A 16,681-nucleotide genomic window follows, 5' to 3' on the forward strand; every position below is an offset into this window, starting at 1 on the left:
CTCAAACCCCACTACATCCCCACCCCCAGAATATATGTGGTCCTGAAAATACACAAACAAAATGTGCCCCTTCAACCAATCGTGGAAGGAATAGACAGTCCCAATTACCACCTTAGCCAAGAAATTAGCGCCAACACTTAAGGAGTTGGTAGTTCATTCCCCCCTCCTAAATAAAAAATACAACACTTTATAAACAAAACTAAAAACATAACACTCGACAAAGATGACTTATTAGTCAGTTTCGGCGTTTCTGCACTTTTCACTAATGTCCCCATCAATGACACAATTCTCCTACTACAGAACAAATTTCTGCCGAACATTACGGCCCTCTTTGCCCACATACTACAGTCTGGTTACTCCGTGTGGCAAAACTGATTTTACCTACAAAAAGAAGGTACAGCCATGGTCTCACCACTATCCCCCTGCAATCGCTAACTTCTACATGGAAACCTTTGAGCAAAGGGATCTTGATTCTGCTACGCTTAGACCAACAGTCTGGCTTAGATACGTAGATGACGTGTTCCCGATCTGGCCGCACAGGCGACAAACGATAAACACATTCCTTAGCCACCTGAACAAACAACACCTGAACAATCAAAATTCGCTCCTGTTCCTAGACACACTAGTCACAAGTCTTCCTTCAGGCAGTCTATCCTTCACGGTCTACCTAAAACCAACACACACTGGCCAATACATACATGCTAATTCATACCACCACCCATCACAAAAATATGGAGTCATTAACATCCTTAAAAACAGAGCTACAACAATTTGCTCTAACCAACAAGCCCTGAAACAAGAAATAAAAATCATCGGCGACATATTCATTAATAATGGCTATAACAAAAATACTATTAATAAAATACTCCATGAAACAACAACAAAAAACGAATCTAGATTACAGTAAAACCATAGCCATCCCATACATTAAAGGGTTATCAGAAAAAATCAACAGAATCCTCAAGATTATAACCTCAATGCCACCTTTAAACCACCCACTAAACTTAAAACCATATTCAACTCCTCTAAGGATCCTCTCCTTCCATTAGCACATCCTGGAGTCTATTGCATCCGCTGCACCTGTAGCTTACCGTACATTGGTGAAATAGGACGGACAATCCCCATACGCATGAAAGAACACATTAGATACATTAAATATAACCATTATGGTGAAGCAGGCCTGTCAGACCACGCACTCAACACCTTACACTAAATCAACTGGAAAAGCACCCGCTCTTTACACCACATAAAAACCTGGTATGAAAGGAAATTTAAGGAAGCCTGCGAAATCCTGATAAACCACCCAAATATCAACAACAAAGATGACATGAAAACCAAGGATCTGGATGGCACACATTCAGCCTACCTGATATATAAGTCAGGACTCTAACCAATCTTCAGCTAGTATTAGAAACCATTCCATACCAACTGGCTGGAATGTACAAGTATAATCATGATGTTGATATATGTATATAGATAGATACTTGTTGTTGCGCCCAATGTATTTTCTACAACCAACAGATAACACTAACAATAGGACTAGCGTTGATGTACAATTTTTTTTTTCCCACCAGAGGTCAGGCCAACAATTGTTGTAGCGGTTTGGCAGTATCTTTAACAAACCAGTTTGATTTTAGTGTAGCTTGTTTTCTGTGTATAGTTGTATGCTCCATAAGATAACTAACCTTGACATAAAGGTCGAAACGTCGAATGTAGATTTTAGTTATATTAAACTAAAGTTTTTATTCAAACACGGTAGTTGTCTCCATATTTTTCAAAAATGCATTTGATCACCATGTAAGCTTAAAAGAAAGGATCTGTATTTAAGTTTTGTAGATCTGGAAAAGGCATATGACAAGATGTCAAGAGAGAAGCTGTTCGAAACGTTACAGTTATATTTTGTGAATGGGGCATTATATCAAGCAATAATTAGTCTTTATTTGAGTTGTAAGTCAGCATTTAGAATTGAAGGAAGTACAGGAATGTGTTTTAATGTTAAATCAGATGTCAGACAAGGATGTACTTTATTCCCTCTGTTATTCATTATCTATATGGATCATATTATTAAGGAAAGTGGTATTAAACCTGATATCAAAATTGGAGATGTTAATATCAGCTCTTTGCTTTATGCGTATGATGTTATACTTCTAAATAAATCTGCTATTATTCTGCAAGATTCCCTGACTAAGTTGAATAACTGTTGGAATAGATAAGGTATGAAGGTCAGCATTAAAAAGACAAAGACAATGAAAATAGGCAGAAACATTGAAAATATTAACTGCATTGTGAATGGATAACCTATAGAACAAGTAAAACATTTCAACTACTTAGGTACGATTTTTAATGAAGATGGTAAATTAAATATGGAAATAGACAACAGAATCAACAAAGCTGGTATGGTAGGAAGTCATCTGAATAAATTTATATGGAATAAGAGAGAAATTAGCCATATACAAGACAGTGTTCAAGCTAATTTTAACTTATGGATCTGAGAGCTGGGTCAGAAGTAAACACTTTACCAAAGACTACAGACCACAGATATGAGAGTCCTGAAAAAGATTGCGATTGTGGGGGGCATGAACAGATGGCATCAATTTCAATATCATATTAAAGACGAGGATATTAGGAATGAACTTGACATTGTCAGCATCCAGGAATGCGTTAGCAGAGCTAATCTCAGCTGGTATGGTCACTTAAACAGAATGGGAGAGGAAAGATTAGCAAAACAAGTGTTCTCTGTCGGGTTGGCAGGAAAAAGACCCAGAGGAAGACCAAGATATAGATGGATTAATACAGTAAAAAGTGCCTTAGAAGATAGAAATATGAGATCTAATAATGTTGGGTCTTGACAGTGAACAGACTGATTTTGACAAAAATTGTAGATAAGAAGTTAGTAATGATATAATTTTTCATGTAGTACTATCATATCCTGTACATCCCTTGAGGGTATATATCAGGAATTTGATGATGACTAAAAGAACTGAAAGAATATAAAATACTAGGAATAGTCAATTTTCAAGCTCTAGGCAGAGAAGCAAAACGTGAACTATTCAAATGGCCAGTCAAATGCAGCCGGATAAATTCCAAAAGATTTTGAGCAAAGCATTATGTAAGCAGTTCCAAAAAAGTTGAAACACAAACATGTAGATAATCAAATGTTAATTCTATTACCTCGCAGTCTTAAAATCTTAACTGGAATATCCACTGCTGTATCGAAAGAAAAATAGAAGAAAATCTGTCTGAGGCTTCAACGTAAATAAAGAGAGAAGAGACAAGAGAAGCTATACCAACTGTTTTAGATATCATAGAAAAAGCACTTAGAATAAGTATACCTCTTCCTATAACCGTGTGGACAGACTTATCTGTTCGTCGAACATGTTGTTTATTATTTTAACGGTATAATAGAACACAGAAACTAAGTAAATAATTTATTAACTTGATGCTGATATTTCGCTGGTGTTATATCCGCAGAACTGTGAATATCCACATCAGCGAACATAAACGATACGTCTAGAATTATCATTATGGGAAGTCGGGCCTAGCAGACCATGCTCTGGATACCTCTGCACACAGGATCAATTGGAAAAACACAAAAGTACTACACAGAAACCCGAATTAATCAGAGAGATTGTTCTTAGAGGCGACAGAAGCCCTAAAACACACTCCAAATCTCAACAAATATGGCTGTATTAACTTGCCGAAGATCTGGGAGACAGTCATATTAAGAAAAAACTAGCACTTTTCTAGGACTCTAGTAATATATGATAGCCTTTTTTTTTTTTTTTTTTTTTTTTCAGATAGAGGGCACCAAAATCAGGACTCTAGTCTTTGTGTTGCTGCTACAATTTTGTTTAAGTACACCATGTTGTTTTAGTCTCACGTATTGTGACAAACAGTGTTTTTGTGCTCTGAAGATGCTGGTTATAACACCAGCGAAATATCAGCATCAAGTTAATAAATTAATTATTTACTTAGTTTCTGTGTTCTATTATACCGTTAAAATAATAAACAACTCTACCCATAACATTTGTTGATATAGAAAAAAGCTTTTAACAGCATTGATTTGAATATCATGTCCAAAGCCATCAAATATCAAATGGATTACAGTGACCGAAGACTCATTAATCAATTAATAAAATTGAACCACAATCATAGGAAAACAAAGGAAAGAAGCTAATATAAGAAAGGGCATTAGACAAGGATGTGTGCTCTCACCACTACTTTTTGATATTAACATTAAGGAGGCTATGAAGGAATTCAAAGAAAAGAATAAACTTTAATGGTGGGCTTTAGTATAAGATTTGTAGACTAGACAACAGCATTAAAATAGAAGATGAAAAAGGACTACGAGAATCACTTGCAGAGATGAATAAACTTCTTTATAAAAGATGCAAGATGAAAATCAATGAGGAAAAAATATTGGAAATCTAATAATATCAGATGGAGGAAGCAGAAGAGATGCGAGAATAATAATAGTTCAAGCACAAAAGGCGTTTAACAAGAAAAGGACACAGCTAACATTAAAAAATGTGTCACTGAGAACAAAGAAGCACTTTATTAAAAGATTGTCTGTAATGTGGATTTCTATGGATCAGAGACATGAACGCTTTAAAAAAAAAATAAAAGAGAGATAAATCAAAATTTCTAGCATTCAAGATGTGGTGTTAGTGTCAGATATCAAAGATTGCATGGCCAGAAAGAGTCACAAATAAATAGTATTAAGAAAGGCAAAAGGAAAAAAGCAAAATACTATATATGTTAGAAAAAAGAAGAAATAACATGATAGGACATATACTAGGATACCCAGATTAGACTACAAATTTGATTGATCATCATCATGTGTATCAAGGATTTAGGCCTAGCCTGGCCTGTTCTAGCCTTAGAAGTCATCGTTTAAGAGGACGTCCTGGTTTTCTTTTTCCTAATGGTTTGTACTATAAAGCTTGTTTTGGTAATCTTTCTGTTTTCATTCTTTGAACGTGTTCCATCCATTTATGTTTATATTTTTTAATTTTTTCTATTACTGGTTCTTGGTTTAATTCTTTCATAATATCTTCGTTTCTTTTGTGATCAAATAGGGTATACTTTGCAGTTTTTCTCATAAACTTCATTTCTGCTGTTGTTAATCTTCGTTTGTCTTTTTGTTTTATTGTCCAGATTTCGCTTCTATACATTAAGACTGGTAGGGCTAATGTATTGTATACTTTTAGTCTGGTTTTGTTTTTGAACTACGTTTGGTGTAAATATAGAGTTAATTACACCTGTTATTTTTAAATATTTTGCAATTTTTATGTTTATATCTTTTTCATTTTCATATGTGATCATACATCCGAGGTAGTTAAATGAATTCACCTGTTCTAAGATCTTGTTATCTATTACTATTTTAGTTCTTGCTGGATCTTGTCCTTTAAACGCCATAGTTTTTGATTTTTCTGTTAATATTATCATACCCTAATCTTTGGATATCTCATTTAGATCTAAAATAGCTTTCTTTAAGTTATCTTCAGCATTTTTAATTATTATTTGGTCGTCGGCAAAGAGGAGAGCGTTTAAGTTAACTGTAGGAGAAAGTTTAATTCCTTGATGTAAATTTTTATTCCATTTTATTATTATTTCATTTAAGTAGATATTAAAAAGAGTTGCTGAGAGGGGACATCCCTGTCAGATCCCTTGGTTTATCTCTCTTGTATATATATGATAGCTCATGATTTAATCTTATTTGTATTTGATTATTTTCATATATACTTGTGACAGCTTTTAGGATATTATTTGGTATTTGTCTTTCTTTTAATATGTTAAATAATATGCTTCTTTTAACTTTGTCAAATGCTTTTTCAAAGTCAATAAATGCAATATGTGTTTCTAAATTATATTCTCTTCTTTTCTCTATTATTAATTTTAGGCAGAAGGCTGGGTCTATACATGATCGTCCTTTTCTAAATCCATTTTGTACCTCTAGAATAAAGTTTTCAGAATATTTCATTAGTTTGTTATTTAAGATTCTGCTGTATATTTTGTAAGATGAATTTAGTATACTGATACCTCTATAGTTTTTAGGGTCATCTCTATTACCTTTCTTAAAGATAGGAATCACAATTGCTTTTTTCCATTCTATTGGGGGGATACCAGTTGAGTAAATTTTATTTAAAAATAATAAGAGTCTTCCTTTGAATCTTGTTCCTGCGTATTTATATAGTTCTGAACCTAGTTTATCTTCTCCAGGTGATTTTCCGTTTCTTGTTTCTTTCAGGCTGATTTCTAATTCTTCTTCAGTTATTTCCTTTTCATTTTCTTTAATCATTTGCCAGTTGTCTTTTTTAAAATATTTGTCTGTCCACAGTTCTGTGTAGTAATTTAGAAATTCTTCTAATTTCAATTCAGTGTTTACTTTTATGTTTTCTTTGGTATCTGCATTTAGGTGTTTCAAAATCTTATATACATTGGGTCTTATTTTATATAAATCATGTTCTAAATTAGAAACAAATTTATTCCATGACTCTCTATCTTTTTCTGACTTCTCTTATTCTTTTATATTCTATTTCATCTTCTAATCTTTTACTGCTTAACCATTTGTGATAGGCTTCTTTTTTTCTTTTTGATTATTTCTTTGATTGTATCATCCCAGATCTTCAGTTTTTTTTCTTTTATTGAATTTTTTGGTCTTTCCTAAGCTTTCATTTGCTGCTGCATTTAGTATCATTTTTATATTAAGTCATTCTATTTCTATTTCTTCATTTTGTTTTATTTTATCTAGATATTGGTTAATTCTTGGTTCATATAGCCATTGTACATTTGTGTCATTGAATAGTCTAATTTTATAAACAAATGTTTCAATTTTTCTTTCTGTTCTTGTTACTTGTAGCCATTTAGGTGGTAATCTTAATTTTATTTTAACAAGGAAGTAGTCACTGCTTATTTCATATCCTCTGTGAACTCTAACATCTAGTGAAAATTTTGATGTCTTTTCATTTAATATGAAGTAATCTAATATTGATTTCCATCCTCTTGCTGCCCAAGTATATTTATGTATGTCTTTATGTTTATAGAAGGAATTCATTATTTTTAGGTTATTATAAACTACAAAGTAATCAATTTTTTACCATTTCTGTTTAGAGTGTGTTCTCCATGTATTCCTATATTATTATTAATTTTCGTGTTTCCAATTCTTGCATTTAAGTCTCCTGCTAAAATTATGTAATCGTTTTTATTTATTTTATTATATATGTTTTGTAGCTGATTATAAAAATCAATATTATCCTGTTCTCTTCCTTCTTCTGGGGCATATAAACAAATTATTGTTAAATTTCTTCTATCTATTTTCATTCTAGCTTCTATTATTCTTTCATTTCATAATTTATAATGTTTTAACTGTTTTGAAAGGGAATTATGAATCCAAATCATGACTCCTGCTTGTGCTCTTTGGTCTCTGTCGACTCCACTGTATATCACATTAAAATTTTCAGTTCTCATAGTTCCTTTTAATTTCTTTTTTGTTTCAGTGATTACTGCTATTTTAAAATTTCTTTCATTTAATAACTGGTCTAATTCTATTTCTTTATATGCTATTCCTCTTACATTCCAGTTTGCTATATGTATTATATTTTGTCGTTTCCATTTTTGTTTTACCTTTTCCATTCCTGGGTCGTTTCCCATAGATTCAATCCGATTATCTTTTTCTGTCAGCTGACAAGTAGGATTATGTTCTCCATATCAGGAGACTAGCGTGACGATGGAATAGTTCAGTGGTAGGGCTGCTACCTTAAGACTTCTGAACTAGCCTTCTTCCGAATTTAAGCCCATAGGAAGCATAGGGTATGCTGAAGGGAAATGAGTAGATTATAGAAGAATTATAGTAAGGTTTATAGAGAGGGCATAGTTGTAAGGCCAGAAATGAAAAGACCCTATGGCCCTCGAGTATTCTAATAGCATAAGGGTCATAAAATAAGAAGAGTTGGCTGATAAGGCATAATAGGAAAGATTAAAGTAAGTGGATCTTCCTCAAAGTAGAAGGAGAGGATAGATCCAGCTAGGGGTCCATGGGAGTGCCACTTCTCTTACAATCAAGATGATTGCCCCCTTATGGCCCTGTTGGTCCACGAGTCCTTATTCAGTATATTAGGACCACCCCACCATATATATACACCCACATGCACGCATGAGCATACACACACACATGGTGGGCTCCCCTATCCGCCACCCAGGGGACATGCTCTCTAGGCGTTACAGGGTTGATTGATGGAATAATAATTTAGAGAAGACTTGGTAGAGGGAGATCAAGAACACAGTACATGAATGATGTCAAATATAGATGCGTTACCAAACAGTCAAACTAACAGCACAAAACAGACCGCTACCAACATCCAGTGATACCTTTTAACCAATAGATTGACTCATTTGATATGATGCAATGCTTTTAGCCCTTTTTCAAAATCAAGAATGAAGAAAAGAATTTTCATACCACTAAATATTACTTCAATAATACATTCATTGGAAATGTTTAGATCAGAAGATAAAAAACAGTAACCTTCCTATGTCACAAATGAGGATCCTGTGTAGGAAATTAAGCAGAGAGATCGTAAATATGATCCCATTTGACTTTCTTATAATGCCAAACAACACATGGATAAGAGCAGCTGTGTGAGTTAGTCTCATCCACATGTTTAGAAATAATACTCAGATTGTGGTCTGAAATACTTGCAGAACAAACAATAGCTGCAGTGTATTTAGAAGGGTCACTAGTGAATATGAGCTTTAAAGTGTTTTGAAAGTGGTTATGCCAGTAGTTGTGAGAACAGTTTGTGTAAAAAATCTGTACTTGCAGTATCAATGTAATGTAATAAAAAAGAAAGCCAGCTAGAGTTCCGAACATCAAAATCTGAGGAAGGTAGCCTGATTATTACAATTGTTTTACTGGAGAAAATCATTTAAAGACAGGAAATCAAAAAGGAATGTTTGATGATATTAGGAGAGTGGTAGACAGAAAAACATTGGAAAAACCAAATTATTTCTATAATTTCTGTGCCAGAAAAAAAAAAAAAAAAAAGCTGTTGAAAGGTTACCACTGGATTGACACTGGTAAGATTTTTTCATATTGTAGAATGAGGGGAAACCATATGATCTGGCCTTATGCCAGACTAAATGAAAATGGTATGCTATAGGTATTTGTAAATGGTTTGATGTCCTTAAAAACACCCTGGAGTCTATAGAACACCATGCACATGTAGTCTGGCCTATATAGGGCAGATAAGTCGTGGATTCAATGTGAGAAAGAAGGAACATTTTTACTTTTAAGCTTATACGGTGATCCAAATGCATTTTTGAAAATTATGGAGACAACTACTACTGTGTTTGAATAAAAACTTTAGTTTATTATAACTAAAATCTACATTCGACGTTTTGATCTTTATGTCAAGTTCATCTTCTGGAGCATATAACTATACACAGAAAACAAGCTACATTACAATCAAACCGGTTTGTTAAAGATACTGACCAACTGCTACAACAATTGTTGGCCTGACCTCTGGTGAAAAAAACCTTTGCCACACGGGCGACAAACGCTAAACACATTCCTTAGCCACCTGAACAAACAACACAAATGCATACAATTTACCATCGAAATCGAAAATCAAAATTCGCTCCCGTTCCTGGACACACTAGTCACACGTCTTCCTTCAGGCAGTCTATCCTTCACGGTCTACCGAAAACCAACACACACTGGCCAATACATACATGCTAATTCATACCACCACCCATCACAAAAATATGGAGTCATTAACACGCTTAAAAACAGAGCTACAACAATTTGCTCTAAACAACAAGCCCTGAAACAAGAAATAAAAATCATCGGCGACACATTCATAAATAATGACTATAACAAAAATACTATTAATAAAATACTCCATGAAACAACAACAAAAACAAATCTAGATTACAGTAAAACCATAGCCATCCTATACATTAAAGGGTTATCAGAAAAAATCAACAGAATCCTCAAGATTATAACCTCAATGCCACCTTTAAACCACCCACTAAACTTAAAACCATATTCAACTCCTCTAAGGATTCTCTCCTCCCATTAGCACATCCTGGAGTCTATTGCATCTGCTGCACCTGTAGCTTACCATACATTGGTGAAACAGGACGGACAATCCCCATATGCAAGAAAGAACACATTAGACACATTAAATATAACCATTATGGTGACGCAATCCTGTCAGACCATGCACTCAACACCTTACACCAAATCAACTGGAAAAGCATCTGCTCCTTACACCGCACAAAAACCTGGTACGAAAGATAATTTAAGGAATCTGCGAAATCCTGATAAACCACCCAAATATCAATAACAAAGATGGTATGAAAATTCCAAGTATCTGGATGGCACGCATTCAGCCAACCTAATATGAAAGATTCAACATAAGTCAGGACTCTAGCCAATCCGCTAGTATTAGAAACCATTCCACTCCAACGGGCTGGAATAACGTTAATATATGTACATAGTAGACAACACAAATAATAGGACTCTAGCGTTGATGTATAATTTTTTATTTTTTTATTTTTTCACGAGGTTGGGCCAATAATTGTTGTAGCGATTGATCAGTATCTTTAACAAACCAGTTTGATTGTAGTGTAGCTTGTTTTCTGTGTATAGTTGTAAGCTCCAGAAGATAACCTTGACATAAAGGTCAAAACATTCGAATGTAGATTTTAGTTATATTAAACTAAAGCGAAAGAAGGAACATGTTGGAGACATCGAGCATAAAAGAGAAGAAATTTTTTGTGTGGTCAACCACGCTTCAACTACTAACCATATAATAAACTGGGATATTTTCACTGTGCATTAATTTAAAGAAACCTTTGCTCCAGTCTCCTAAAATAAACTGTTAGTTATCCATTCGCATTGATCTCGCAACAGAAACCAAGGACTTATATTAAATGGCATCTGGAAATCTATTAACTCTTTTAACAACTCATATTTAATTCTGCCAACAATCATCTCCAATCTTTACCAGATGACAGCCATGCTTGCTGTGCTACTTTGCATTTTTGGTTAAGATGAATTTATTTATTCTCGTTTGTAATGATTTTTTTAGTATTTGGACTACTCCATTATCTATTTTAATATCTTGTTTTATGCTAATTATAACCCTGAAGAAGTCAGTAGCTTTTTTGGGGTGAGTGAAACTAGGTGGTGTAAGTGTCAAATTAACAACTCATAAAAAATCCTTGTGGCAGAATGCTGAATGACTTTTTTTTTTTTTTGAGAGGAGAATGGTATTTTAGAAGCATTTTCTTCTGTTCATTCACTTCTATAAAATGAGATTGAGAGTGTAATTGAGTTACAAAAAAAAAATATAAGAAGTGCTATTACTTATAACAGAAGTTTTAATTTAAAAAAGCTGAGTGTTCATACATTTCCTGAATAAAATATAAACTTTGCTCTTAATATAGGGAAGAAATATTTTTTTATTATAGTATATTCTCAGTTATTTGGGCTGCCGAAGAAGGAGGGATGCTATGAATAATTGAAAAAAAATAAGCATGGATAATCCAGACTTGTGCTGTTTTGTTTTACAAATGTGATATCATATGCTTGTTATAATTACTCTTATTGTATATTTTTATATGTTATTTAATCTGTAATTTCTGTTTGTTTGGGGGACATATTTGAGGGGCAGAATGTAGTATGTACACTGAAAATTAAGTATAATAAAAATTTCACATTGTTAGATTATTTTGTTAATGCATCTCTCCAACTATTTACATTCTCAGGATATAAAACTAGATACATCACATTAGAACATATAGTTTCATTACATGGCATGTTATAATATTACTAGAAAATGTAGTGTAGTGCAAAGAAGTGAAAAACTAATTATTTTTATTTTCAGCCCCCAGTTCATCTTTCCTCAACCAGAGGGATTCTGAATGATATATTCTTCTTGAAGAGAATGCAAACAATGCAGCAGTTTTTTAATTTATGTAAAGATTTTACTGACAACTTACAAGTACCTGCTTTATCACAAAATGTGGAAAGAGATGGAACTTTCTTCCATGATGAACAACTGTTTAAACCAGTGAAAATGTTCATTGCTGAGTATGTCAGAAAACAGGTCAGTTACTTACAGATGTTAGCTTTAAAAAATATAAAATAAAATTGATTTGACTTTATTTTTAAAATAATGAATTCATTACTTGGTCTTTGAGTAGAAAAATTTCTGAAATTCTGCCCCCATGTTCCTTTGAAACTGTGTCAGTATATATTGCCCTATTAATTGTATACTTCTCATGTGATATTTATATTATATTATATATATGAAAACATCCATCTTAATTTTAAATCATACACTGTGGAAATAATCCAATCTGATTTGGTTGGAAAGACTTCCTTCAGCTGAAGGCAAATTAGTTGGTATCCTATATAGAGTTGATAGGATTTTTCATCCTGCAAGCACACAGTTTTGCTAGAGAATACAATCAGACAACAGAATGTAGAGCATGCCGAAGGATTAACAATCTAATCATAGCATTGTGGTCTGAAAAGTGCACACCAGACTCGTTGCAATAGTAAAAACAAAATTGTTTTTACTATTGCAAAATCAGATTTAAAAAATGTATTAAGGAAATGATAGACCTGACAGTTCAGCAAAGTCTAGCTACTGGAAAAGTATCTAAGCAGTGTAAGGAAGACAGGAATATTTCATAAAGATAATGATAGAATGAAGATATCATCATTCATCAATATGCCCTGCTCATGTCCGTTTTAATTTTAAAATCTCTTCCCTTACATCCATGCTTTTTTTTTGTTGTTGTTGTCGTTTTCTTTATTTTGCCTAGTAATCCAATGTTTAGCATAGTGCTCTCTCTCTCTCTCTCTCTATTTGTTTGATTATTTATTGGCCATGTCTCTGATCTATATATCATCACTGGGATTTGAAAAGTTTCACTCTCTAGTCAGGTTTTGTTTTCCTACACAGAAATAGTCAATTTTTTTTTCCAAAAGTTCATTTGGCTAGCTGAATTCTTTTTTTTTTTTTTTTAATTCTTCCTAAATGTTTATTTTATCCTAATGTAAAAGATCTCCCAAGGTATACATATTCTTATACTAGTATTTTATTATTGTCTGTTGTTATTTGTTCTTCTATTAACTGGTTTCTTTAGTATTTTTCATAAAATTAGTATATTCATAGTTTATATATAATCCTACTTTGTTTATTTCATTCATCATTTCTTCTAGCTGTCTTTTGTTGTTTATTGTAACTGTAATATCATCAACATATCATAAATGATTTAGGTTTTCTCCATTTATATTACTCCCTCTATCACTCCAATCTTATTTATATAGGGTATAATATAATACTTCATTGAATGATTTAGGGGAAATAGTATCTTAATGGCACATACTCCTTTATTTAGCAGACCAGTGCTTTTTCCTATATTTTGTTTATTAGCTGAATAATTTTGCATTACTCCTTGTTTCTTTGTTGCTATTAGGACTACTTGATTTTCAACTGAAAAGTTTTTTTTTATAATATCTATGTACGAAGGATTATATTCTCTTCATTTTTCTCTTAGTTGATTCGGAGTTTGCAGACAGTTGATTGTACTACCTTCTGAATACAGAGTGTTCCTTAGGCAGAGCATTATCTAATAGTTTGGTAATTCTGATTATTATTTTTATAAATTGTTCATATACTTGTACCATCTTGCAGCCTCTAATTATCTATCATTTTCTTATTACCTCATTTTGAAGAAGATTATCATGACAGTATTTCAGCTTTTTGGTATATCTTTTCCTTTTAGGCATTTATTAACCAGATTTTTCAGTTCTGCCAATAATTTCTCCTGCTACTTTGAATATTTTTCTTGTAATTCCTCTTTCTTCTCCAGGCATTTGATTATTTTTCATTGCTTATTTTGTTTTAATATTTGTATTTCTGGCTTCTGGCTTCCACATGATAATGTTTTCAACAGTGAAAACATACGAGGGTGGTCTGAAAAGTTCTTGGCTTCAACCATAGATGGCAACACTATTGGTAAGAATTATTTTTTTCCTGGTACATCTGTCATAAGCATCCACATGAAATTGTAAGTCATTCTATCAAGTAGTTTGTTTTATACAGCTGTCTGAAGCAAAAGTGTTGTGTGTATCCCTTGAAATGGATAAAATTGAGTATTGTGCGATTATAAAATTCTTTGTAAAAGAAGGTTTAACGCCAAAAGAAATTCATTCAAAGTTCATAAAAGTTTATGGGCACTCTTCTCCTTCATTTTCAACAATTAAGAAATGGGCTGCCGAGTTTAAACTTGGCCGTACCAGCCTTGAAGATGATCCATGTGAAGGAAGTCCAAAAAGTGTAACGACAACAGAAATCATTGATCAAATGTACGATATGGTATTGGATGACCAGCAAGTCAAAGTGTGTGAAGTTGCTGAGACTATAGGCATTTCAAAAGAATGTGTATGATATATTTTGCATGAAGAATTGCAAATGAAAAATCTTTGTACAAGATGGGTGCCTCGCTTGCTTACAGCAGATCAAAAACACGCTCGCATGAAATTCTCTGAACAGTGCTTGGAGTGTTTTAACAAGAATGATACTTTTTTCATGCGTAGGTTTCTGTGGTTAAGAAGTTCAATAGAAATATTCCAGTTTTGTGACCATGTTTATTAGAGAACTGTTTTTAAAAAAAACTAAACAAGTACTAAAAATAACCCAACAAGTTTCGTTAGTCGTAAGACTAACATCTTCAGGGGTAAAGAGAACTAACAGTTTAAAGCACAAACTATAAGAAATTATGAAAAACAAGTTCATTTGTTGGTATTATGAACATCAAAAAAGTTCGTTAAAAAACCGAATAACAGATCTATACAACTGTTAATGCATGTTAGTTGGAGACACTGCTATTTGTTGTCGCATTCTGTGGTTCATGTTCACTCTGTCCAAGGTCTGAAGTGGGTAAATTTTTAATAAACGATGACCAAACTTGATTTAAAATCAAACCTTGGTTTTTGTTGCATTGACTAAGAATTTTAATCATATTTGCTGCCTCTTTGAATTTTCTTGTGAAACAATTCTTATCAATATAGGACATGTTTGTTCTATCCCAGAGTACATCATGACCAGTAGAAGTTGTGTGATATGCTAAGCCAGATTTATGTTTTCTCTTCTTTTGTGCATCCTTTTGATGTTCCCTCATTCAGATTTCTCCCGATCTCCCAGTCTGGCCCACATAGCAGATGCCACAGGAACAATGAATATTATAAACGCCTGGTTTTTTCATTGGGTGATGTGGGGGTTTCAGAGGATGAAGAGATCTTGATATTTTTTCAAGTGGTAGGAAAGTAACTTTTATGTTGTACTTGTAGAATAATTTGGCAAATTTATCTGTTACATTCTTGATATAAGGAGGAGTGACTGCGTTCTTGAAGTCTTGTTTATTTAAGTTTTTTGTACGTGCTGTGTTGAGAATTTTCTTAATTATCTTAGTTGTGTAACCACTCAGTTGTAAGATCTGTGTTAAATAATGTATTTCTTCTTTCCGCTTTTCTTCTGTACTGGGGATATTATATGCTTTATCCCTTAAGGTTTTTATTAGGTCTATTTTTTTTGCTTGGGGTAGTGGTGAGGTAGCATGAAGAAATCTTCCTGTGTTTGTTGGTTTTCTATAGATGGAGATTGATAACCTGTTTTTTCTTTCATTTATTTCTATAAGGATATCTAGGTAAGGAAGTTTTTTATTTTCTTCTAGTTCCAGAGTGAATTTTTATGTTTGGATGTAGTTGTTAAGCTAGTGCTGTTCCTGGCCAAATGATGAAGATATCATCCGCATAGCGGAGCCATATTTTTGGTTTTATGTGCCAGGCCAGTTTTATAAAGCATTATTTTCAAAATTTTCCATGTAGAGGTTAGCTAGAGCTGGTGAGAGGGGTGAACCCATTGCTAGTCCTACTTTTTGTTCCCAGAGTTTGTCTTGGTAAAGGAAGAACGTGTTTTTTAATGCAATGTTTGTAGAGCTGTACAATGTCTGGTGGAAAGAGATCCTCCAGGATGTTTACTGTTCATTTCTTGGAACCTTTCTAAAATGCTGACAACATCTAAACTTACTAATATTGGAGGTTGGAGAGCCCCTTCCATCTACTATCGGTCTTAGTGGTATATCTTTTTTATGAATTTTAGGAACTCCATATATTCTAGGAACTAGTGGGTGTTTTGATTATAAATCCCTTTTTAGTTCCTTCAGATCAATTTGGTATATTCTTGATAAGGTGGTGGTGTTGTCTTTTCCATGTGCTCTTTGAACTGCTTTAGCTAATAGAAAGGGGGTATGGTAAATCCCTTTATGTTTTTATAGCCGGGTACGAAACTCGGATCGAAATCCATAGAGTTTCATGCCAAAAAAACTATCGGCGAGTCCAAGTGTAAATGATCACTTGGGTAGTACAACACTAGGGCAACTCCATGCAAAGGTGGAGCAAGCTCCATCACTAACTTTAATATTCTCTCATAATGTAAAACCCAGCTCCTAAGAGATGTATATATATTGTTTTACATTATGAGAAGAGGTCACTACCCAGACCGGTTTCAACCTTTTTTGAGGTCTCATCAGTGAGTAGGTAGACCTGGAATAAAAAAAAAAAAAAAAAAAAAAAAATCAGCAAACGCCATTTTATTCCCGT

General features: G+C 33.3%; 1 protein-coding gene across 1 annotated transcript in view; it reads left to right on the top strand.

Moving 5' to 3' along the window:
• Nucleotides 1–16,681, top strand: part of nonC (serine/threonine-protein kinase Smg1) — a 1,124,353-nt gene that overhangs the window by 851,816 nt on the left and 255,856 nt on the right. Inside the window, exon 60 of the mRNA XM_090398044.1 lies at nt 11,892–12,113. Coding sequence (XP_090254170.1) covers nt 11,892–12,113 — 222 coding nt within the window. The remainder of the gene's footprint in view (nt 1–11,891; nt 12,114–16,681) is intronic.

This window comes from Typopeltis vanoorti, chromosome 9 (genome assembly GCF_054136105.1).
Source record: "Typopeltis vanoorti isolate ZY-2024b chromosome 9, IOZ_Tvanoo_1.0, whole genome shotgun sequence".
Taxonomy (NCBI): Eukaryota; Metazoa; Arthropoda; class Arachnida; order Uropygi; family Thelyphonidae; genus Typopeltis; species Typopeltis vanoorti.